Below are 24,607 nucleotides of genomic sequence, written 5' to 3' on the forward strand. Positions count from 1 at the left end.
GGTCTTCGTTTATCGAAAAGCAAATGTTTATATTGTTTTTAATCAACACTGAAAATTTACAACAATGTTTTTATCGCAAGGAAAAAAATAATTCTGACGCGTGCAATAGCATGAAAAATTTCATTGTACAAACATCACTTGAAACCTTAATCGCATTTAATTTATCATATAATAAATTAAGTAAAAGCGGAAGTATTCCAGAATTTATCACACTTAATAAATAACAAATTTATTATTACAATTAAATGTGAAATGCATATGTTGTGGTCAATGAAAGGCTTAAACAACTACAATTGTTTGCGGGTATGAAGTTGAGCTTTATTTCCATTCCAATTATTGTATTAATTAATTTTAAAATCACAATTGTAATTTTCAACTAAAAGTACGTTAAGACTTCGTTTGTTTTTTTCAGGTTTTTGTTTCTAATAAAATATTTACACGTTCGATTGTATCTATACAAATATAATATGAATGATCGACAACAACAAATTTGATATACCGATTTGCCATTATTGCCAAATTACATTTCGAAACGTGATTTCATTTTAAACGACTAAATTATGGTACGAATTTGCGGTACATATACGAAATTGAATTCAATTACATAAATGTTCGAATTTCACACGTGCAATATATATATGTATATACATATATGTATATGTATGTATATAATGAACCCGTTTCGTACACCAGCAGACTAAATCCGATGGAGAACCTGTTTTTATTTTTTTAATTCGATCATCATCGTTGTTTTCAATATTCGTTGGGCGTATTTTAAACATCAAATACATCTCGTGCTCGTAAATACCCGCAAAAATTGTACAACAAAGATACAATCCCAGCAATTATCTATAGATAAGGTATGCACAGCCCACATGAAATGGTAATTTACATTGGAAAAAGTCCTGAAACACAAACTACTGTCTATATATGTTTTTGTTTCAATGTTTAAGCTAAATTTTAGAATCATATTTGTAAAAATTAAGTCAAAAAATTATAAATTTGATATAATATATGTATATAAAGGTTGAAAAATCAGTATTAATTTCCTTTCAACATATTATAATTTTAGATTTGGTTTTCAAGTAACTGTAACAATATGCTTCTTTTCAATTAATATCATATTCAGAGCTTTTTTTTGAAAAAAATATGCCAGAATACACTTCTTGCACAAAAAAATAAAATGTTCATATATCATTTAAATGAAATTTAAAACAGCTTTTCCTATGCCACCAATTAAATGCATAAAAAAAATAAACCATATGTGTCATATGAATGAGTGACGTTATATTTGAAAGCGACGAAAGTTAACTTTTCTTCATTTCGAGAAATATCTCGCAAAACATTAAATATAATGTTTTGCGTTTTACAATATTTAAAAATACTGGTGCCATAATTTTTGTTTTCTTCTTTTCTGAGATTCTAGACATATCGAATTAAAAGAAGTGATAGCAATTTGTGAGTTAAGCCAAACATAAATAGTGTTTTACGAACTAAAAATTAGACTTTTGAATATAAAGCTCATATATTTAATTTTTATATTACATACATAAATGTCAAATCTTCAGTTAAATAAACAAATGCATATATGTATGTATGTATGTACATATAACATACAACTGAAGCCTTACGTAAAATAAAATTGTAAAAACATCATAAACATATTTTAATGAAATTTTATAGTTATTTCCACAGATTTGATCAATTTTCATCTGGCAAATCGTCTCTTTTTATATTCTTGGTGTTAGTATCTGTGGCTGAATATCTTTCTTTAAGTAGTCACAGATCGACATACTTAAAGTGTAAAAGATGGCCCGGAAAGTTTGATCGACAAAAGTGCAAGTGAAACATAAAAAATACCGTGAAAATTGGTGCCGGAACGGCGTTCCGCCACGTTTTTCCAGCAAAAAATCCTTGTGATCTTTGTTACAGTCCAAGTGTACATTTCTTTCGTCCATGACTATACACGAACCAATATCGCCAGTTATAGTGTACATAAAAGAAGAAAAAAATGACAAACGAACTAGTTTGTTCATACACAAACTATAATATTAGGCATATAATTTTATTCTCAAACGTTTATATCATCAACTTTGAATATACATACATATGCATACTTATGCTGGATTGATTTTTTTGTAAAATTCGAGGAATCGAGAATTATAGGAACATTGTAATGGCATTTTGACAGCTGAGAAGTTTTAACAACTCAAAAGTTTTGACAGCTAAAAGTTTCATGCGACATCTGGTTTTGACTAAAAACAATAGCTAGTGTATGAACAAGCTAGTCTGTTCACGAAAAAGCCAGAGCAAAAATTTGTAATATATAATACGTATACATATATGATTGTACATAAATTAAACAATAAAAGTGTCTGTAAAATTAAACTTGGTCCTCTTTTGTCACACGAAAGCTGCATAGAATCCGAAGCGGGAAATTGTCAAAGTTTTTGTCATTTACTTGTGATATTTTGAATTCTATCATAGTTCAACGACTTCATTCAAAATTGCCAACGTACCGACCTTAGAACATGTTGCAATAGTCACGGTCGAATGCGAACGGTTCAAACGTTGAACCTGCACATTTTCGACGCACGACAAGGTTTCATTTTCATTTTTTTTTCTCTGATCCCCACCACGAGGTTTCAATTAACGCATACTGATTCATCTGGCGACGTAATTGGACCAATTGAACCCCAGACGCCCTCTGATTAAATCGCGAAAGTTCTATTCGGAAAAAGGGTTAATTAGACGCGCGATCGCCGTTCGATCACGTGCTTCCCAGCTCATAGCAAAATCGAATCGACCCACCACTTGTCAAACTTTATCTTCGCTTTTGTCTACCGGTCACACATCCAATAATCACGTGCGAACATTATCGTCAATAATTATAAATACGACCTTACTCGATTATAGTGTTTACGTTTGGTTTGAAAATGTGCGCTTGGCCATAGATATCGACTCTAGCATTGAATCATTCAAGGAATTTCAGACGATTTGAAACTACATTGCAAATGCATATTTTTCAAATAAATATTCATTGGATGAGTGTCACTAAATAGGAAGAAGTGAAAGGAATTGACAATGTAAATGTGTCGCCTATTGTCTATCAATGGCACGACGAATTCAAAACAAACTGTATTATTAAATATGATATTATTTGACATAGTTGTATTCGGACCTACATATATATTACGGGTCTACGTGACGATACAGAATGTTAAATGACAGAAAACGCAAATATCGGAAGGCAAAGATCGAAAATCGAAAGATCTTAAGTCGAAAGATAAAAAAAATGGTGCATGGTAAACGGTACATACTCACGTATATACTCACTTAATTTGCGCGAGCAGGATACAACAGGAACAAGAGGAACATGCTTATCCTCCCGTATTCTGCGCGCGCACATTAATACGGGAGGAAAAGCCTGTTCCTCTTGTTCCTGTTGTATCCTGCTCGCGCAAATTAAGTGAGTATGTACCGTTTACCATGCACCATTTTTTTTTTTGATCTTTCGGCTTAAGATCTTTCGATTTTTGATCTTTGCCTTCCGATATTTGCGTTTTCTGTCATTTAACATTCTGTCCCGTCACGGAGACCGATATATTACATATATATTAATCAAATTTTCTTATTGTTTAGAATCACGGAGATTCAATAGATTACATAGATAAATTTGTCACTATCGGCACTACCGTTGTGACAAAAGATGTATTACCACTACCGATATATACTGTTATTGGTTTATTTTAGCAATTAGTGAAATAAAATTGAATTAATTAAACTGAGCAACAAAAAAAATCACGTTTTTTACATACCGGAGTGGCGACTTATCTTTTACTAAGTTTGACCCACTAAATTCGGATATGGCAATGATTTTTGTTGGTTTATTCTCATTTATGAGATATGAGTGTTTAAAAAATGCGCAATTTCTACAGATTTTTGGATTTTTCAGTCTTCAACTCAAAATATAGTATTGCTATGCCAAAAGTGAGTATTGTAATCAATAGTCGGATGTTTTTTCTATTGATTAAGTTTTTTTTATTGTTTTAAAATACGTATAATTAATTAATTATCTAGAGAATTTTAAATGTCAAAAATACTAGTTTTTACACTTTGATTTCTCGAGCCATCCTTCATTTCTTGGGCCAGTTCTTTATTTCACTACGTTTACAAGGGTTGGTTTTCAATTTCAATATTTTTTTTATTTTTTCTGAACAGCGTTAAATGATTTCGTACAATAATGAGTCCTACTAACCTGCGCGAATTACCAATCAATCAGCGAGTCTAAAAAAAAGTAAATAAATTTTTGCCTTCCTTTGATGAATGTTTGAGTGAAAGGGATGATTTTTGTTTTTAAGTATATACGTTTATAAATAATTGTCAAGTGAAAAAATTGATTTCCAAAAAATCGAAAAGTATAATAAGGATATTTTCGGCATACTTTATCTTTAAATGTAAATTTTTGATACACTTAGTGGCTTCTTTGAATAGCAAGTCAAAAAGGATGTTGAGTTCATTCATTCTTCGACTAATCCATACTGACTAGCCGACACTACTATTTCTTACAAGTTCAAAACAATTCAAATAACATAAAATTGAAATAAGAATATTTTACCGATAGTTTACTACTAGTATCCTTAATACAATTTTCTTACTGATTTCGACTGTAGTATATCCTTATTATGTATATTAAAACCATATTTTTATTTTTAAGTTGATATGGATATAGATAGTTGATATTGATATGAATATGATGTTGATTTGGATAATTAAAATAAAGCTATAGAAATAAGACAATATACTTTTGGAAACAAAATATAATAGTTTGGAAACAAAATTACTTTAAAATATATTTTTTTTAATTAATTCAATTGCCGAATTCAAATAAAAACCTACATAGTCGGCCTAAATCAGGAAAATGTTTCATATTTTATTTTGATGTTATTATCATTTTGAAAGTGTCTTTCATATTCTAAATACATATATCTGTGCTCATAATAATAATGATGTGAATTGCAATTAAAGAGACTTAAATGAGCAATCAAGATAAAAACTTAAAAATTCTATTGGTATGTAATTCCATTAAAATAATGTAAGCATTTCGAACAACATAATTAAAACAGGTTGCTTGTTGCATTTGTAAATTCTATGAATTTACTAAATATGTATATTCAAATGGAAATATGCATGTACGTACGTATCAAAATTGAGGGATTTTCCCTGTTCATAAATATATTTTTTTAACTGTACTGACGCACCTAACTATTATGAAGTACACATACTTATTAGCTACTGATAATATGTATGTATTTTGCTTTTATTTTTTTTATAATAGCACATAATTTCTTATTTACGCATTAAGTTTATGTTATACAGTAAAAATGAATTGTTAAATATTAAATTTTATTGAAACAAATCCCAATTGCAATAAACTTTTATTATAGCTCAATTGTTTGATTATAACCACATGCTTAAAATGATCACAATACTATTATATTATGCTTATCAATGCACAAAGCTACATTATTGTTGTTGAACGGATGTAAACCCAAATAAAAGTGAGAGAATGAAGTGATAAGCGATTAACAAATAACAGCAACTTGGGTTTATAATAGACATTCTAATAGTACGACCCCACTTGAAGTTTATAAGGGTAGCGAATAATACTGTGACGCTCGTCAAGCAAGATCAAAGGAAATGTACATATCCTTTTCATATTATATTATTTCATATTATATGGTTTTGGTCATTTTTATATTTAATATATTGCAGATATTTATAAAGCTTAAACAATACATTGTTGGATGTGACAACCAAAAAATTGAAACAAGAATAGCAGAGGTCAAACAATATGACTTGATTACCTTTTCCAATCAGTGTTATGACACATTTATTTGACAATAAACAGGCATGTGACTGTTTTTACGATTGTTGGGGTCTTATGGCTATTAAGTGGTTAAAATTACATTTGATTATACAACAGTCTAATAAAAGACACGTCTTTGTTTTGCTGAACTTGTAAAAAGATTACGCACGAGATCTTTCATATAAAATTTCTTGTTTTTCACAAGTTTATCTACTGTTAAATCTTATGTCAATCAGATCGCCTTCACCGCGACTAAAAATAAACTCTTTGAATAAAATGTCGTCAACATCACTCATCCAAATCCGCAGACAATTATACGCAGTTATGAGATTTAGAAGGAAAAGTGAAAATAAAAATAAAAGTGAAAACAAAGCAATGCGACATTGTCGCGAAATGACCGTGACCACATTTTCAATTAGAATAAAAACATTTTTAATATATTTCTTAAGCAGATTATTTTTATTCTTCAATCCAGTTGGATTGGGGTTTTAACATTTTAATAAAGTTCCTCCGAGGCAAATTCAACAACTGTTAGAGCCTGCTCCTACTGAAATCCCAGCCTTTCATATATTGAGCTCATCTGCTTCTACTAACCTCTTTTGGATTAAAATTTCCGGATAAAAATCTCTGGCTATAATATCAATAAAAACATCTAATTTTATATCGATTTCTTCTGAATTTCGTCTCTAATAAATATTTTCTCAGGTCGAGTCAATGCGATTGCCACGTAGTGCTCAACAAGATAAGTTGAATTGAACCCACGCATCAACTGAACTGGTATCGAAATCATAAAAAGGATACGAATAAAATAATAATAAAAAAAAACAATAATAAATATCGGTATATTTTTTGCAATTTTCTTTAAATTCGGGCTAAGGTCGTCGTCATATCCAGTGCAGGTGAAGAATTGGCTTATGATGGAGACGAGGTCATCAAGTTCTTAATCAGATAAAGGCGACAGTTCACGGCAGGACATTTGATACAATTTCTAATCATGCATAATATAATATTACCGTTTACGGAAGAGGAAGACCAGCTTCCGATGTTTCTTGCATACGTAAAAATAAATTGATATCATTCGGAGCCCTTCCTATTCGAAAAAAATGCATCGATATGTTTAAAGACCTCGACATTGTTGATCATGACCTAAAATTATTTCAACCTCACCGAAATTATTTTTCAAGTTTAAAACTACCTACGTTTCGTAAAGCTTAACAGTATTTTATGAGTTTTACAATGTCTCCAGAGTTGTACTTCTGTATCCGTGAAGGTTTCTTGCAATCGCATCTTTATTCCTTTTTTTTGCCAGATTACAATGTTTCTTCAAGAAACGCAATGTTTTATACTTTCAAATAAATTCCTTATTCATCAACATATAATAAAATAAAATTAAGTTAGCAATTATATTTCTAATATTAATTAATCATAATATTTATAAACATTCGACTATTTTCAGTGAGCAACAAAACATCACGTTTTTGAGTAACCAGAGCGGAGACTAATTAACTAAGTTTGACTCACTAAATTCGAATTTGATAATGATTTTTGCTGGTTCGCTCTCGTTTACGAGATATGAGCGTTTAAAAAAATGCGCAATTTTTACAGATTTTGCAGTATTTAAATCAAAATCTAGTATTGCTGGGTTCAAAATGAGTATTGGAATCAATAGTCAGATGTTTTTCCTATTGATTGTCATATTTTTTTGCTTTAAAATACTGTTACGTATACTAAAAAGAGCCGCCGAGTAATAATGCGATCGGATTAGGCCGGGTAGCGTCCAGAGAGACCGTGTGACCGGTATAAGTGGTTTCAAGGATTAGCGACAGGCTAAGTGCAAGTAAGCTAAACAATTGCGACTGAGTTGGCTGTTATTGGTCCTTTCTCAGAATTGACCTGTACCATGGGACCGAATGTCGTGGGAAGACATATCCGTACGTGACTATACAATAGGTAAACAGATTAGACTTTGAAGATGTCCTGAGAGATCTATCCCTTATAAAGCGATACTTAGGCGATATCACGTCATTCTGGACTGAGCACTGCCAGTGCGTGTATCTCCTTAATCATCAATAAATTCTGTGAAACGACTTTGGCCTTTTACTTGGATCCTCCACCCACCCCTACGCAACAATACTTATAATTAATTATCTAGCGAATTTTAAAAGCCAAAAATATTTTTTTTTTCCAATTTTTTTTTCATGCTATTATGCGTTTATTTGGCCAGTTTTCGTATTCGGATATATCTATATCGGATATATTATTATTGGATATATCTAATCACAATTATTGAGTATATATACATAATTGATTTAAAATGTTTATAGTGTACATAGATATGTATGTATATGCGTAATAAAAATACACAATATTTTAAAATTTTACTTAGATACCGTAATAATTATATTAAATTTTAGTCGGTTGGTGGCCAAAATATAGAATATTTTGAACTGTACAAGTGCAGAATATTCGAATTTAGAATATCATCACGGTGAATTCAGCATTCGCTTGTTTCAAGGAATGACGTAGCATAAGCATGTATGTACATATGTACATATATGTATATGTAGGTAGAGTCATTGAGTGGAGTGGGTATTTTTGGTCCCCCTTAATTGAATCCTTATTTTAAATTGGAATATTTTTCACTTGTACAGTTTTTTGAGATGTTAACTGTTTTTCGAATGATTCAATTGTGGATTAAGGAAAGTCTCAATACAAATTCAAAAAGTAAGAAAAAATGTTAAAATCAAAATGAAACTTATCCCCTTGTGTAGATAAATATTTTGCTGAACGATTCGAATGTGAAGCTTTTCACGATAAAGCTCCCGGCTTTGAATAACGCTTTTAAAATCAAATTTTTATTGCTCCAATATTATTTCAACGACTTTCAGAACACTGTGTATAGTGAGTGTATATTTAACATATTTTCTGATTAACATATGGTGGTAGCTTGTAATATTCCATACATAAAAACGTAAAAATACACATAATAAATCTCACACAGGAGGTGTGACCCATATCCAATTACAGAGTGTCTGAAATTCATTGAGAATTACACTCGTTTCAGCAAATCAAGTGGGTCGGGGTCGTCGCCAAATCGCGACCCTGACTGCTCCCTCAGACATTTTTATATCTTCTTTAAATGATAAGTGAATGCTTATTTTTTTAGACTTTTTCACACCCACTAGCAACCGATGTGGTGGTTTACGAGGTTAAAACGATACACTTACGTATGTGTATACAAAAACATATCACATGCAATTTATTATTATTTGGTTTCTTAATTTTAACCGGAAAGCGTATAAAAAAAACCATAATAAACGAACGAAGGATTCGTAATCGTAAAAGTGCTGTTCGTCTTAACATTCCTCCTCGAGAGTTGGAAACTTTCGTCATGTGACTTACAAGTTTTTAAGTGGAACTCACGTGAGCGCGGTCCACTTTTTTTTAACAACAAGAATAAAAGGAATTGCAAAATGCCAATATCAACTATTTTTAATTTAATAAAATAAAAGTATACACATTTTTGTGATGCGTAAGTATAGGAAAACCCGAAAATGTAATAAAAACATTTCAACTGATCCATTCGAGCACACTCTCGCACATTAATTTATGAATTATTATGATATTTGTATTTATAAGAATATAGTAAAATTGTTATTTAAGCTATATATTGTAAACGATAAAATCAATATGTAATTTATTTCACGGTTAATTTTTGCATAAAATAAGTTTCAAATTAAAATTTACTAGTGACATCTATATAAAAATATTATAAAGTTAAAGTTTTCTAGTGACATCCGTATGTGATTTTCCAAATGTTCTGACATTGATTTTCTTTGTGTTATACTTATTCTTCAAAAGCTATTATTTATTTTAATACTCCTTCATATTTATAAAAACACCTCTATATAAATGAATATTTAGAAACCAATTATATTAAAAAAGTTTTCAAATCTTCTTCATAGATGTCATATGCAAACATAAATTCATATATTCAAAAAATAAAGTGCATAGTAATAATTACAATTATTTTGTTTAAGAGTTTACTTATAAATATTAACGACTAGTTGTTTGACCCGGCTTCGCTCAGTATTTGTAATATAAACAGCTTAAAAATGGCGAATCTAATAGTAAATATTCATTTGTTTTTTCATTAATTTTATTTGAATCGAAAAAAATATACATATATAATATTCAACCAATTGAATTGTCGTCGTAGAAATTTTGTTTTGTTTACGAAGTTCCCAACCAAAGATACTTACATACATATATACATACATACTTACATACAAAGTCTCTTTCGAAATTATATATTAGATAAGAGATGTTGTAGAAAAAAAGTTATACTAAAATTTTAGCTATCATTTTGATTTCAAACATTAAACAAAAGTTAGGTAGATATGTAGTTAATATAGTACATGTGTACGTATAGTTTCTGGAAACTTAGTATTAATTAAAATACATAAGGTAAGACCTGTTTATTATCAACAAAAAAAATAATATCAGATATCCTGCCTGATTGGAAAGTCAACTTCAGATGTAAAGCCATAATAAACATAAAAGTCATTAAAGGGCTCGTTTTGCAAGCCTTCTAAATAAATTTCATGTCATGAAATGTGGGTGTGGCCGTGAAACTTCCACGAAAATCCTATTCGGAATTTCAATATCCGTCTGACTAGACATGCAGGTGATACAGTTGCATGCATATTATCTAGTGTAAATGGTATCAAGGTTCTATCTTCCAGACACGTAGGCCAATTATGATTTCGTACGAATCTACCCAGTATACATACATATGTAGGTTATATTATTTCTGTTTTATTATGTTTATTACTGTGTGCAATTTATATCACCCTTGAGGTCAATCTTATCTGCAGTAAGGTTATTAGGAATGATTTGAGGTATAAACAATAAACATATATGTATTATGTATGTATAAAGTTTTTTTATCACCAACGTGGTTCAGCTTCCTCGAACAATGTTGTAATTGGGTCTAGGTCCACGAATATGATATGATAAGGCTACGTTGTTTAAAAGTTACAAAATTGAACCTTTGTTTAATTTCTTTTTCATATAATATATAATTTGGAAAGAGACTTTGTATGTATATGTATCCTTGGTTCGTTCGTTCGTAGATCCGTGACGTCATCGAACAAATGATTCGATTTTTTTTTTCGATTCAATGGATTCAAAGTCCCCGCAGGGGGCGCAGCCCCATGGGGCCCCGCCGGGGGTGGCACAGAAGGGCAGTCCCATGGGGCCCCGAATGGGGCGCAGGGGGCGCAGTCGTCATTTTCGATTCATAGGCGCCAATTCGATTTATTTTTTAAAGAGCAAAGGCTCAGGGGGCGCCAAGGGTGAAGCCCTAGAAGGCAAAGGCTCAGGGGGGTGCCGAGGGCGAAGCCCTAGAAGGCAAAGGTTCAGGGGGTGCCGAAGGCGAAACCATAGATGGAAAAAGGCTCAGGGGTGCCGAGGGCGAAGCCATAGAAGGCAAAAAAATAAAAAACAAATAAAAAAACAATTTTTTTTTAAATATTTTTTTTAATAAAATGTTTACTATTAGATTAGTCATGTTTAAGCGGTTTATATTACAAATACCGAGCGAAGCTGGGTAATACAGCTAGTCGTATATAAAATGGGATTTAAAATTTAAATTATATGTTACATTTTGTACTATTAAAATTGTATACATAGGTAGATCGTTGAGATGTATATAATTGGTTAAAAGAAGTAACAAATTAATCTCATATTAATTTGTTACTTCTTTAATCTTTAATATTAATTTTATGTAAAAATAAATATTAAAATAGTTAAAATAATAAAGTGTTTGTCTAATTCACAATTTTCAACATACAACCATCAAATTTAGAATGCTATTTTGTATTACCCCAATTAGACCGTAGACAAGTTTTGTTACTCTAGCTTAGAGCCTGATATAACATTTTTTTTTGAAAAAGTTCCGTTTTTCGGTTTATTTTAGCTTTCATTCACTCGAGTAACGCCAGGTACTTTGCCTGTCTTAAATATATTAAAACTATTATAGTACTTCGTGAAACATACAGCTGACTCATACATACATATATGTATAAAAAAACAAAAAAAGCTCCTCATAAATAAAATTCATCTATACCCGTGACCCTCGATTTACGTAGTAGATACCTCCTATGAAAACCCATGTTTTCCTTTCGATTTCAGACCATCATTTTAATGAATGTAGATGGAATGAAATTAAAGCCATTTCTCATTTATTTATTTATTAATTTTTATATAGGCATACGCTATTATACATAAAATTTAAAATTAGGACGCCAAAAGCCATACAAAATTTAAGATTAGAGCGCATTAAGGCGAAATTTTTTTCTAAGAGTGTTTAGAAAAAAATTGCCCGAGGGCGCCATTGGGTGTAAGGCCGGCACTGCATACACCCATTTTATTAACACGACATCTATTGTTAACATTGTATGTACATAAATAAATTTTCAAGAAGCAATGAAATGCAATCCTAAAAACGCTATAAAATTTCCAAAATTTTATAAATTGATAACACAAAAAAAAAAAAAAATTAACGAAATGGAAACTAATCAATGTTTACTAAGCTTGACTCACTGAATTTGAATATGACAATAATTTGTGATGACTTGCTCTCTTTTAAAAAAAAGGCGTTTAAAAAAATGTGCAATTTTTCACAGATTTTTGTCTTTTGCAGTTTTTAATTCAAAATCTAGTAATGCTGTGCCAGAATTAAGTATTAATTAAGTAATTGGAAGTTAATTCGAACGGTACATTTTGATAAAATAAAACAAATATTGAGATTGAAAACCAACTTTTATAAACGTGGTAAAGTAAATAATTAGCGACATTAGCTCAGAAAACCAAATATTGTATATTTTGAAACAAAAATATTACAATCTTAAACAGTGCCGGCCTTATACCCTATGGCGCCCTCGGACAATTTTTTTTCTATGCGCCCCTATAAAAAATATTAAAAAATAGGTCATACCATCCTCCTTTTTCAGGCTTGGGACCGGCATAAAAGTGGTTAACAAGGTTTCCCAACCCCACTGGTAGAGTTAAAAATAAATAAAATTATGTTTCAGATGTGAACTTTCCGAGCTAGTTTTTTGGCAAAATCTTTAAATAAAGCTGAAAAATCAAGATTTTCAGTGATCATTTTCAATAGATTGAGTTCCCAAACTGGAAAGTCTATTTTGTATAATTGTATTTTGTATGACCAGGGATAAGTTTTAATTAATTTAATTAAAATTTAAATATATAATTAATTTAATTAATTTGGGTCAACCACGCTAAAATTCGCATAGCAACCCAAATGTTCGGATATAATTCTTGTAAATGTTGTTTTATGAAATTTAATACAATGAGTGGATTAATTTTACCTTATTTGAAATATAGGCTTTTTAACTAATAAGTTCATTGAAAGTTCATTACTAATGATATCAGATTTTGAATTCGTGGTGAGCTTAATTTGAAGATCGGCACAGTATTTACGAAGCTCGTTTCTGTCCGGTAGATTGTTCACAAAATACAAAAAACCCCACGTCTTTGAATATTCGTTCAACTGCTCGAATCTTTCTTTCATTGACACAAATGTTAAGGATTAAAAAACTTGACCTCTAACTATTTCTCAGGACAAATGATTAACTCGTTTTGTGTATTTTCATCAAATCAACGTTTCACTTTTTAATCATTTAAATACCGATCTATTTGTAATTCCACTGCTAAATCTTTAGCTGAAATTTACCATTTTCGCTTCCCATAATGCTATTTTTTTAAGGAATATAATTGCACGTGATCAGTTAGAATCGTCCAGCGATATATTGAAGCTGAAAATAGGGTAAACAATCTTTGGAGAATACCGAAAAAAGTTTGTGATGTTACAGAAGATTTCTCTGCGTCATATAGCAAAAGATTTAAATTGTGGATGTCACAGTGAAATGTGAATTTTTTTTTTTTTGATAAGCATAGAATATAAGAGGGGATGCGCCTTCGCCCAATGAATAAAATTCTCGAGTACAAATGTTTGAACTTAGAACGTAGAGGCGCCTTTAGCACTCTGATCTAAAACTTTGTAGCGCCTTCGGCGATCTAATTTTAATTTTTCAAGCGCCTTCGACGCATCAAGTGGCGCCCTAACTTGTTCAGCGCCTTCGGGTGCCACCCAACCCAGCTGCCCCCTAAAACCGGCATTTTGCTTAAATTTTAATTGTATACAATGTTAAATAAACTTCAGCACATAGCATTTTCAAAAATTTCAAATCGTGTTTTAATTTTCCTCGTATTTTGACCTTAACCTTCAGATAAAAAGCTCACACTGTGAAATAAAACGGAGGTTGCACTGACATTGACAATAGCCTAATTTTTAAAAATGTAAACAGAAGCCGTATACATTTCAGTATAATTTGTGCATGAGGGTTTTGTCATTGTCATAATTATTAATTTTTATCAAATGATACATAATGAGAATGAAAAAAGACCGACCGACTAACGGCTTATTGGAGCGCCTTGAGCTAAATAAGCGTGTATCTTAGACGAAAAATCTGATATATGTAATATATTAAAAATTCACCTTGAAGATGATTTTGGACGTATAGTCAGTTTCAGTCTTGGATTTCGTCAATGCGCTTAAGCTACATACATATCTATAGAAGATGCATTTGCTTGCCATTGAAAATAACCGAATCTGGAACGATTGGAGGTGTGGCATGCATCCGAATGCCATATTTAAACGACCTGATAACATTATCTGCTTCCTTGCCCAAGGTCTTGGAAATGTGATGAAACTTGAAGAGGCGCTATTATTTCGAAACTCTCGTTCAAACACACATGTGTAAATACAGGGATGCATTCTGTATTAATCTACCGTACCTACATTTGTACATTTGCATTAATGCTCATCGAATGTCTTTGAATATACTAAATTTCGATATTAAACTCGAGCTTGAATTCTAAGGCTTACGAGATTTTTAATCTGTAGATCAGTTTACATATAAGTAATTTCCAATTTCATGTGACTGTTATTATTAACATTTTACTCACACAATTATTCAATAATCATTTCTCAGGTTTATAAGTCACATCCTTGAAAAGACAATAGAAAATCTCGTGTTCTAGTTCATTATTGCTTGATCAAACATTTTGAATATTTTAATACACATTTATTATAAAAGATAATGTAATTTATGTTTGCTTTTGAGAGCGTCCTAGACATATTTTTTTATTTGAGTAATTAACCTTGTTATTTATATTTATAATATTACTTTAAACCAATGGTACATTGTCAATAGATTCTAAGAATGTTTATAAACCTACATATGTGTATATATGTTATGTGTTATGTGTATATGTGTTTATATTAATATAATTTATAACTATGTAGATTATTAAAATCAATTTTCAAGTACATGTTACATTATTAACTTGGCATTGCTGCAAACAGAAATTAAATAAACTTATTTTTTGATAATCATTTTTACAATTTTACAATTATGAAATCCCGATATATAAAATAAAATAATACTTATTCTTGACATTATAATTTCATTGAGTCTGCAGATGAATTATCATTCTTTCCATGCATATGTAGGTCTCCTCTTTTTTTATTTTAGATTATTTTATGTGTCGTTGAAATATCAACGGGCACAATGCTTTTGCGCACATATTTTAGTTTAAAAGTTAGGTTTAGTTAAAAAACTATATTTTTAATAATTTTCAGCTGAAAAATGAATTCAATAATATTTTTAAAGATTGGTTTATTATTTTTGTACTCATATACATATCTATGTATGTATATATATAAATCAATGTTTGTCTGTTTGTCAGTCTGTCACGTATGCGTTCCTATACCATTCAACCGATTGCGATGAAACTTACAGGAGTTATTGTGTGTATGTTCGCAATGGTTTCTGTAAAAAAAATCGCCCAAAAACGGGAACGGAAACGATAAAAACGGGAATGAGCGGCATTGCAACGCAATAATTTCAAATGTTTTCGCGTCGCCACTTGCGTTGTTAGGGTATAATAAACAAACAATTTAGTAATTTCAAATTTGTTCGCCGCATGTGTTTTTCCGACAAATTATCATTACTGTAATTTAATTTGATTATTAAGTATTAATTTGAAACTGAAACATTCACTTATCAAAACACATCGAGAAACGGGAACGGGAACGGGAATTGCATGCATTATTGTGGCAATGCAACGCATGACGGGTTCAGCTAGTGTGTATATATTTTTTTATTTTATTTCATACCAGGAAGGCATTACAGGTAAACCCCAATGCGCCTTCCTGGCCAAATTACAAACAATACAGCATTTTTTATTATATAAGTCGCTAAATTACGAGACACTGACTTAAACTCGACAATTAACGAGACATCTATGAATTGTACATACATTTTTATTGTAATATTTACATTAATCATACTCAAATAGTGGTGACATAGTGGGTAGGAAGGATTTTTAGCCAATTTTTAATCGGGAATCGTTTCAACAATGAAATCAGAGAAAATTGGCAAACTCTGATAGGAAACGATCAACCAGGAGTCACAAATCCTGGTCTGACCAGCAGCATTACAGATATACTCAGAAAAATTCTTTTCAATCGAGGTCAGCTCAAGGGATCGAACTCGGCGCCTCTCAGTGTTAAGCAGAAGCTTAACGACCGAGCCACGCTGCTGGCTATATATGTACTTATATATATTTGACTGTTAAATATGTTTCCAATATAATACATATGTACTTATTTGATGTTACATACAATACATATGTATGAATGCGGCAATGATTTATTCATACGATTTTACAGTTGGTGTATTTATTTTTTCAGTGCTAGTTTTAAATAGGGGTAGCTTCATAGTGACGATGAAAATAACAGAGTGAAAGTTTAATTTAATTGTCTGGTTTCATAAAAGTCTAATTGGTCTTTTACCAACCTGCCAAATTTGTAACGATAAAAAGTTGACACACTTAAGTGAAGGGTCGTTGCATAAGATCGAATGATGCAAGAGTGCATCGGTGCAGATGTGCGGAAGGAGCAACTGATCGTCGTCGGACAGGTCTGGAAGTGCATGTGCAATATGCAGGAGGGCTCGTCCTCTGTAGAAAGCGGCCTCCAGCACGGCCGACCAACCGTCCTCGCCTTATCTCCGGCTCCCCCGCCTCTTCACAACTATAAAAATGCTTTTCTTCACGTTGACAAATATCATTCGAGTGTGGAGCACGCGCCGCTCCTGACCCAGACGCCATGACAGGACGGCGGGGCTGGTTCGGGGGGGCGCTGCTACTGGGGCTGACGCTCATGGGGGTGCAAGCTGCACCATGGGACAATCCGATGCAATGTGGTAAACGAGACTTTCACTCATTAAAAAAAAAAACAATAATACAACATATGCACTTAAAACATAGGGGTGGTTTTCAGTTTTTTAATGCCAAATAAATTTTTACTTTATTTTTTTGAAAAGTTGTACACATAAAATATTTAAATTTATTTTATAACAAAACAATTATTAACTTTGAGCAGGATGTGACATACATATAATAGTGATGTCAATTAAGCGATCTTTTACAATTTTTTACATACTTATTTTGAATATATAATATGCTTGCATAAATTCGTGCCCGATTTTCATTCATTTTTAACGGTAAACGGGCATGAACCTATACAACGGTCTTAACCAAAATTATACATAAATTTTATGCCATGAATTTACTAAAGATACATTTAATTAAATTAAAGTTTATTTAAATTTGTCAAAAAGCAGATTAATATAAAAAAATACAAAATTTTCATTCGCATATCCTGAAAAACAAAGCAAACAATTCTGAAGTTGATTTTAATTGTTTGAAAGTTTAAATACAATTTATAATATGCATAGTATTGAGCCTTATAGAATAAATTTTTACGCCTATTCTTAATTTTTTTATGTAGAAAATTAAATAGTGATTGCGTACTGTAATTTTGGCTTGTAATGAATTTAAAATTGTTCAAAGTGTGTTTTGCTACTGTATTGATTATCCATGGAATTAAACAGGTTATGTATGAAAATTAGTCAAATTTGAATAGACTTAGATCGAATACAATGTGATCGGGATTTTTTCTATGTGAGGAAGTCCTGCTTTGTTTCCATAAATGCAATCTACAATGCAACAAGTGTTGTGAAAAGAAGAAGATGTGGGTTCTCGATTACTCAATGACGTCGATAATGGAGCGAAGGCCGCAAGTGCTCGATCATTGCGTGCACCGTGACAAGAATAAAGACAATTGTGCTGCTCTTACCTTGGATTACTTCTGCTCTGTGACAATGGGTTACGAATATGACAAAAGATGGTTCAAACCATGCGGGTCTAAACCGCCAAGAGTCACAAATCACCACGTGCTACGAAACAATCGATTCGCCTCGAGAACGATTTCCGTGACTAAATTCTACATATGTAGCATTTATGTAGGCGCACAATTCCAAATCACATAATTCCACTTATCACTGAAGAGTGTTTTCATGTCGAAAAACAAAAAGCCTATCACTGCGCAATTGCAATGAAACGCCCAATAATGTAAAGGTACAAACATATGTAAGTACCTGCCTGGAGTGTTTCGGAATTGTCGTTGCGTAATTACTTCGTAAATATTATTCACATGTGTACGATCGAGCACATTCGAGTCGTAAAGGGCATGATACAAATATGTATATTTGCATGAAGAAAGTGAAAATTAAATATTTGTGCGGGAAAATTGCATTGACGAGATTGTATGCACGCGTTGCTCATTTTCCGTGACACGGTTAAAACATCACTGACATAATTCATCCGTCGAATGATATCGCATAATACTCGTTGCACGTTCTGTTTGATTTATCTGGAATAGATCTGACGTGACTACAACTCGATACTCAACGAATTGAGTCAAATCAAAAGCAGCAATATATCAATTCATATATTTTCAAATTCATACTACGTAATATATTTATTTTTAAATTTGATATCAATTCATTTATTTTCAACTTTATTTTCTGACTTTGATAACACATCAGGTATGTATATGTATATGTAATATGTGAGAGTCCAAGTGTTCACTCCAGTTCGTTCATAAACATACTAGTTTGTTCATACACTAACTATTGGTTTGAGTTCAAGCGCAAACAGTCAAAAGCTATTTTCAAATAGACTCACCAGGTGTCGCATGAAACTTTTAGCTGTCGAAACTTTGAGCTGTCAAAATCTTTTAGATGTCAAAACGCCAAGTATTTAAAAGGGAAATCCTATGGAAACCACAATACAATGTTGCTATAATTCTCGATTCCACATATTTTTAAAATATTGCAACCCAAAGTAAGCATATACATATACATATATAGAGAATGGGACAAACGATTGAGAATACTAATAGTTTGTGCATAAACAAACTAGTTGTTATTTTGCGTACACTATAACTGGTCAGATTGGTTCGTGTATGAACAAACTAGCATGTTCATGAACAAACAAAATCTACAATTGGACTGTAACATATATGTATGTACATATAAGATTTCATACAACATATGAGAGATTCATTTGCGTATTGATTTGTAAAAAACTTTTTATTCAAGATGAATTAGTGATAAAATGTTAAACTTTCAACCTCTAATTCAGTGAGTCTGCGATAAAAGATAAGTACAGACTTTCGTTTATATTTACGCGGTTGCTCGACAAGGCAACAACGTGAAAGTTTTAAAGGTTCGGATTAAATAATTTAACCCCCTAAATGAGCTTTACCAGAATCGAAATAAATTTCAATCTATTTTAAGGTCAGAAAAGGGTAGTTATAAATAATTGATATATGTATGTATTTACAAGCATATATGTATATATCGACTCGAATACATTTCATAAAGTTCGAGTCAAAATTTCACGGTGTAATTTTCAACGCGTTATCGCCACGTTAAATTGAATGTAAAAATTATGCATATTCACAAAAAAAATGCATTTTTGAAGTGCAGATCGTTTGTTTTAATGCGAACATGCGGGTGCAATTTTCAAGTTTGACCTTAGCAGTGATTAAATTTGAATAATGCATTGCGATACATATTGCATGATGAAATGTTAATATTGAGCGCAATACGATTACAGGTTGTGGAACGAGAATAATGAAAAGGGGGCGCGTTGTCGGTGGCGAAGAACTATCGAGGGGCGGAGCGCCTTGGTTAGTCGCACTGGCTAGGGGGCGCAAACCCCACTGTGGGGCAGCGTTGATCTCTGGAATGCATTTGCTAACTGCAGCTCACTGTATTGATGGGTATAATATTTCATTTTATACGATATGAACATATTTATTTACTAAAACTTTCATAATCTCAATTTTAATTATATCATCAGATTATCTGTGAAAGAAATGCGAGCTTGGTTAGGAGTTCATTCTTTAACTACTGCTGGCTTAACTATGGCAGCCAGAAGCCTATCTAGAAGTCAATTCTTGGGCGATGAAACTACAGGAGTTGTGGAACGATTCATCAGAAGGGCTTCACAGCATCCTGATTTTGATGCGTCAACATTCAGAAATGATATTGCTGTATTAGAGATGGAAGCTCCAGTCAAAGTTTCACCTGTACTTTATCCCATTTGCTTGCCTGCCAATGGTAAGTTAATATATCTACATATATATATATATATATATATATATATATATATATATATATATATATATATATATATATATATATATATATATATATATATTTTAAATACAATACTTTCAGTCAAAGATTCATTTTAAATGATGATTTTAGACGTTGATGATTATGCTGATAAATTAGCCAGTGTTGCTGGATGGGGTCGTATTGGTGAAAATAAGCCTCCTTCTGATATACCTAGACAGGTAAGTGGCATCTTTTTAAAACACCTGTCCTATATTAATTTAACTTTCATTGAAGTTATAATCAATTCTGATGAGAGAGGCTCGCACTTAAAATTAATTTTAGAGGTTATGTTTGTCTAATATACATATATAATATTGCTGTTGTGCTAAAAATCCTCTCCTATCAGCATTTTGAGTATGAAAATTTAAATGTAAATCAATGCAGAATATACATATGTATGTAGAATGATTTTACAAACAGATTTTTGCGTGATGCAGGTAATGATCAACGTTTGGTCGAAGGATCAATGCATGACTTCAGGATATCCGAAAGCGCGTCTTCGGGGACCTATTTTGTGTGCCGGTAGCCCATCAGGTGGTTTCGATGCTTGCCAGGTTAATATTTTACAAATTCCGATGCACTGTTATTATGTATTTTCAATGGTTGATCTGTGATAAGTATTCTTCTATAACCTTGTGTTTCGGGTATAATTAATATGTCAACACATCCTTGACCCATCCTCGCTAAAAATCAACAAAACTTTCAAAATATTTAAATAAGCATAGCATTTACGAGTGAATAAATACTTACATAAATGTATTTCATTGAAATTTCAGGGTGACAGTGGAGGTCCTTTAGTGATGAGAGGCGACTCCGGTGATATGGAAGTTATAGGTGAGTAAATGTTCGTTTTAGACGTTCAAGTTCTTAAGAGATATTTAACCTACCTACTTATCAGTTCCTTAAAAAAAATGCATACTTAAATGATGTTTTTAGTTAAACCACTACTTTCTCTGCAGAAACATTTACTAAGCTCTTATCGTATGCACTTTTATGTCAAGTGCACTCCAATCTGAATTCGATATCTTCAATGCATTTGTATGTACTTTAAGAAAGTCTTATATATTTTTTCAGGGGTTGTTTCATGGGGTCGAGGATGTGCCAGACCCAATTTGCCAGGGGTGTACACTCGCGTTTCCGGTTACCTGCCTTTTGTCAAGAAAAGCATGTCGAATTTATGTCCCTAAATTATTGGGTCTCCGTTATTTTTTATTTACAATGTCTTTCCAATTAAAATGTAAACACATTTGCATTCAATAATTGATGTGTGCGCTTTAACACGGCGCTACTTTTGCAACCTGAATATCAACTTTCAATTTTGGATAGCGCATGAAGATACGAAATAAAAATGTACCTAAAGTCGCAAAGTGAAAAAAATACACTGCACATTCGATAAACATTGAGGTTTATGCAAATGCAGGTGTTTTATGCGTGAAAATTAGTATAAAGGTGTGTATTCTTTATTTAAAAAGCTGCGGCATTGATAATAATTGGCATATTTTAAACGTTTTATAAACGTTCTGTTAATGTTACCATAAGTTATTTATTTTAGCGTTAATGTTATTTTTATATACATAAATCTAGTCCTAGAATAAGAATACAGTACAATGTGATGATTTTGAATAGATTAATTAAATAGATACAATTATCAGATATTTCTTTGATTTACCAAACATATTTAGCACACCTAATTAGCAATTACATTGTATGTAGGTAACGGTAAACGAATTATTGCGCAAATTCCTATCGCGCGCACGACAATGGTTGCCACAAAAATCGTGAATACGGAATATATGGCACTCAAGTTCTCGTAAGTACAATATTTCACGTAGCAGCGATTGATGGAGTTTTTGGGTGACAGATGTTCCGTGATCGATATTTTAGTGACTTGCGTGAAATCACTCTTTGCAGAACAATCACCGAACCAAATTAATTTCAAATCAACTCATAGATTAATTATAATCATCTGTTCCTGAAATAAATATTATCTGTAAAATAAAAAGTTTATTTCATTCAAATGCATTCGATACAAACCAAGCAGTTATGTACATACAAACATATATGTACGTATGAAAAATATGTATGCATTAGGGTATTTGATTTCCCAGGATACGGGACCCCGGGACATATAATACTTTCTTTTCAATTTAATTTATTTTTTATTAATATAAAATTTATCTATTTAAAAAAACAGTGTATCTATAAAATTGAAAAAAAATATATATAAAAATAAATTTATTTGAAATAGCTTCTATTGTATGTACTAAAATATTTAAATGATAATCCGAAAGCCTACATATATCTAGATTTGGCACAAATATTTCCAGCAATGGAAAAAGCTCTTTAACCACTTCATCGCCATAAGCGCACCGGTGCGTGCACCTTCGTATTTAAGGCTATGACTCGAAATTAATTTTGGTTTGACATCTAAAAATATCCTGCGTTATTAATGAAATTGAAAAAAGTCAATATTTTTTGTTAGTTTGTGATATATTCAAGAGGTAGTGTCAAGGGTTGGCACTAAACACATATAATACAATAATCGAATCGGTTTCTACTCGCGCGCGGTGATTAATTGATTAAATTTCGGTCGAAGTTAGTTTTATAGCTAAAAGGGTCGAAATCATTTTTTTTTTAATTATTTTCTCCTGTCATCATGTATAATTTAAAATTTATTTTTAAGTCGAGGCTAATTTTATTTACGTTATTTTGTAGTTTTATTTTATCTTTGATAACTTATTTAATTTTTCATTCATTGTCAAACACACAATTGTCTCATCTTTATTATAATCTATGTAAAAGTGTTTCTTCCATTGTGGAATCGTCAATATAAGAAGGATACACTCGTTTCATAATAGTTTTATAGTAGGATATGCATTCGCCTTTATTAAACCATTTATAGAACGTTTTGATTGAAATATTATCCCGGGGAATCGAGATAAGAATTCCCGGGACACGGGACATAAAGAATTCCGTGACTTCCCAGGAATTTCTGTCTCGGGACGATCCTGGTAGAAACCTATACCTATAGAAACCTATCTACCTACCTATAGAAACCATACATATCTGTATTTTTATAATAAAGATATGTATGTCATATATATTTTTAAGATTTTTTACATTTAAAAATCAGTTAACATTTTCATAAATTGATTTATTGCCTGAAATTAAACACAATCAAAGTCGTAAAACCATAATCACCACTAAGCATCGTTATAAAACACTATACATTCTGGGTAGAACCAGTTTCAGCAACGTTTGTACATATGTACATACATAAAATGATAAATAAATGCGGATCAAATTTTCACTATTATAACCCATTTCACAAATGGCCCAGTTTTTGAACATTTAAATTCATCACAACTTATTGAACCAATTCAAATAAATAAAAATCGTAGGTAGGCGATCAAAATATAGAATATCAATAATTTCAATCGTAAAATATTGATATGCAGAATGTTCGAATTTAGATTATAAAAATTATAAATATTATGCTTTTCCCATTGATTGTGATTTTTCAATGCATTAAAATACTTATAATCTAGCAAATTTTAAAAGTCAAAAATATTTTTTTTACCCCTTTTTTCAGTTATGTGTTTATATGGATTGCTTTCCTATCTCAATATATGTTTTTTTTTTATCTAAACGTACTACATAATTCGAGTGATAAATGTAATATTTTAAATTAAAATAATATGTAATACATAAATACGATTGTTTTCAACTCCAAATTTTATATGCCAATATTTTATAATAAATTTTTTAAACTTATAAAACATTTTTTTAAGTTATAAAACGATTATTTATACTTCGTATATTTTCTCCTAAAATATATGGTTACCGTAACTATAATATGTATGTACATAGATCAGACAGTGAGTACAGAGAGTGTTTTTAGTCCCCACTTCCTGATTCTAAATTCGAATATTTGTACAATAAGAAATATTGACATTCTGCATATCGACATGTACACTAGGGATCCCAAATCCGAATATTCGAATACTTTTTATGCGGACTTATTTTTTATTTTCAATCTACAGCACACTTAGTT

General features: G+C 31.3%; 1 protein-coding gene across 1 annotated transcript; it reads left to right on the plus strand.

The window, feature by feature from the left end:
• Positions 1-17,092: 17,092 nt before the first annotated feature.
• LOC143910661 (trypsin-4-like) lies at positions 17,093-22,203 on the plus strand. Its single transcript, XM_077429231.1, has 7 exons — positions 17,093-17,226; positions 19,988-20,153; positions 20,234-20,493; positions 20,644-20,732; positions 20,991-21,107; positions 21,330-21,387; positions 21,628-22,203. Exons 1-7 carry the CDS (start codon positions 17,130-17,132, stop codon positions 21,738-21,740), a joined length of 900 nt encoding a protein of 299 aa, XP_077285357.1. The 5' UTR covers positions 17,093-17,129; the 3' UTR covers positions 21,741-22,203.
• Positions 22,204-24,607: the final 2,404 nt, after the last annotated feature.

Source organism: Arctopsyche grandis, chromosome 4 (assembly GCF_051622035.1).
Source record: "Arctopsyche grandis isolate Sample6627 chromosome 4, ASM5162203v2, whole genome shotgun sequence".
Taxonomy (NCBI): domain Eukaryota; kingdom Metazoa; phylum Arthropoda; class Insecta; order Trichoptera; family Hydropsychidae; genus Arctopsyche; species Arctopsyche grandis.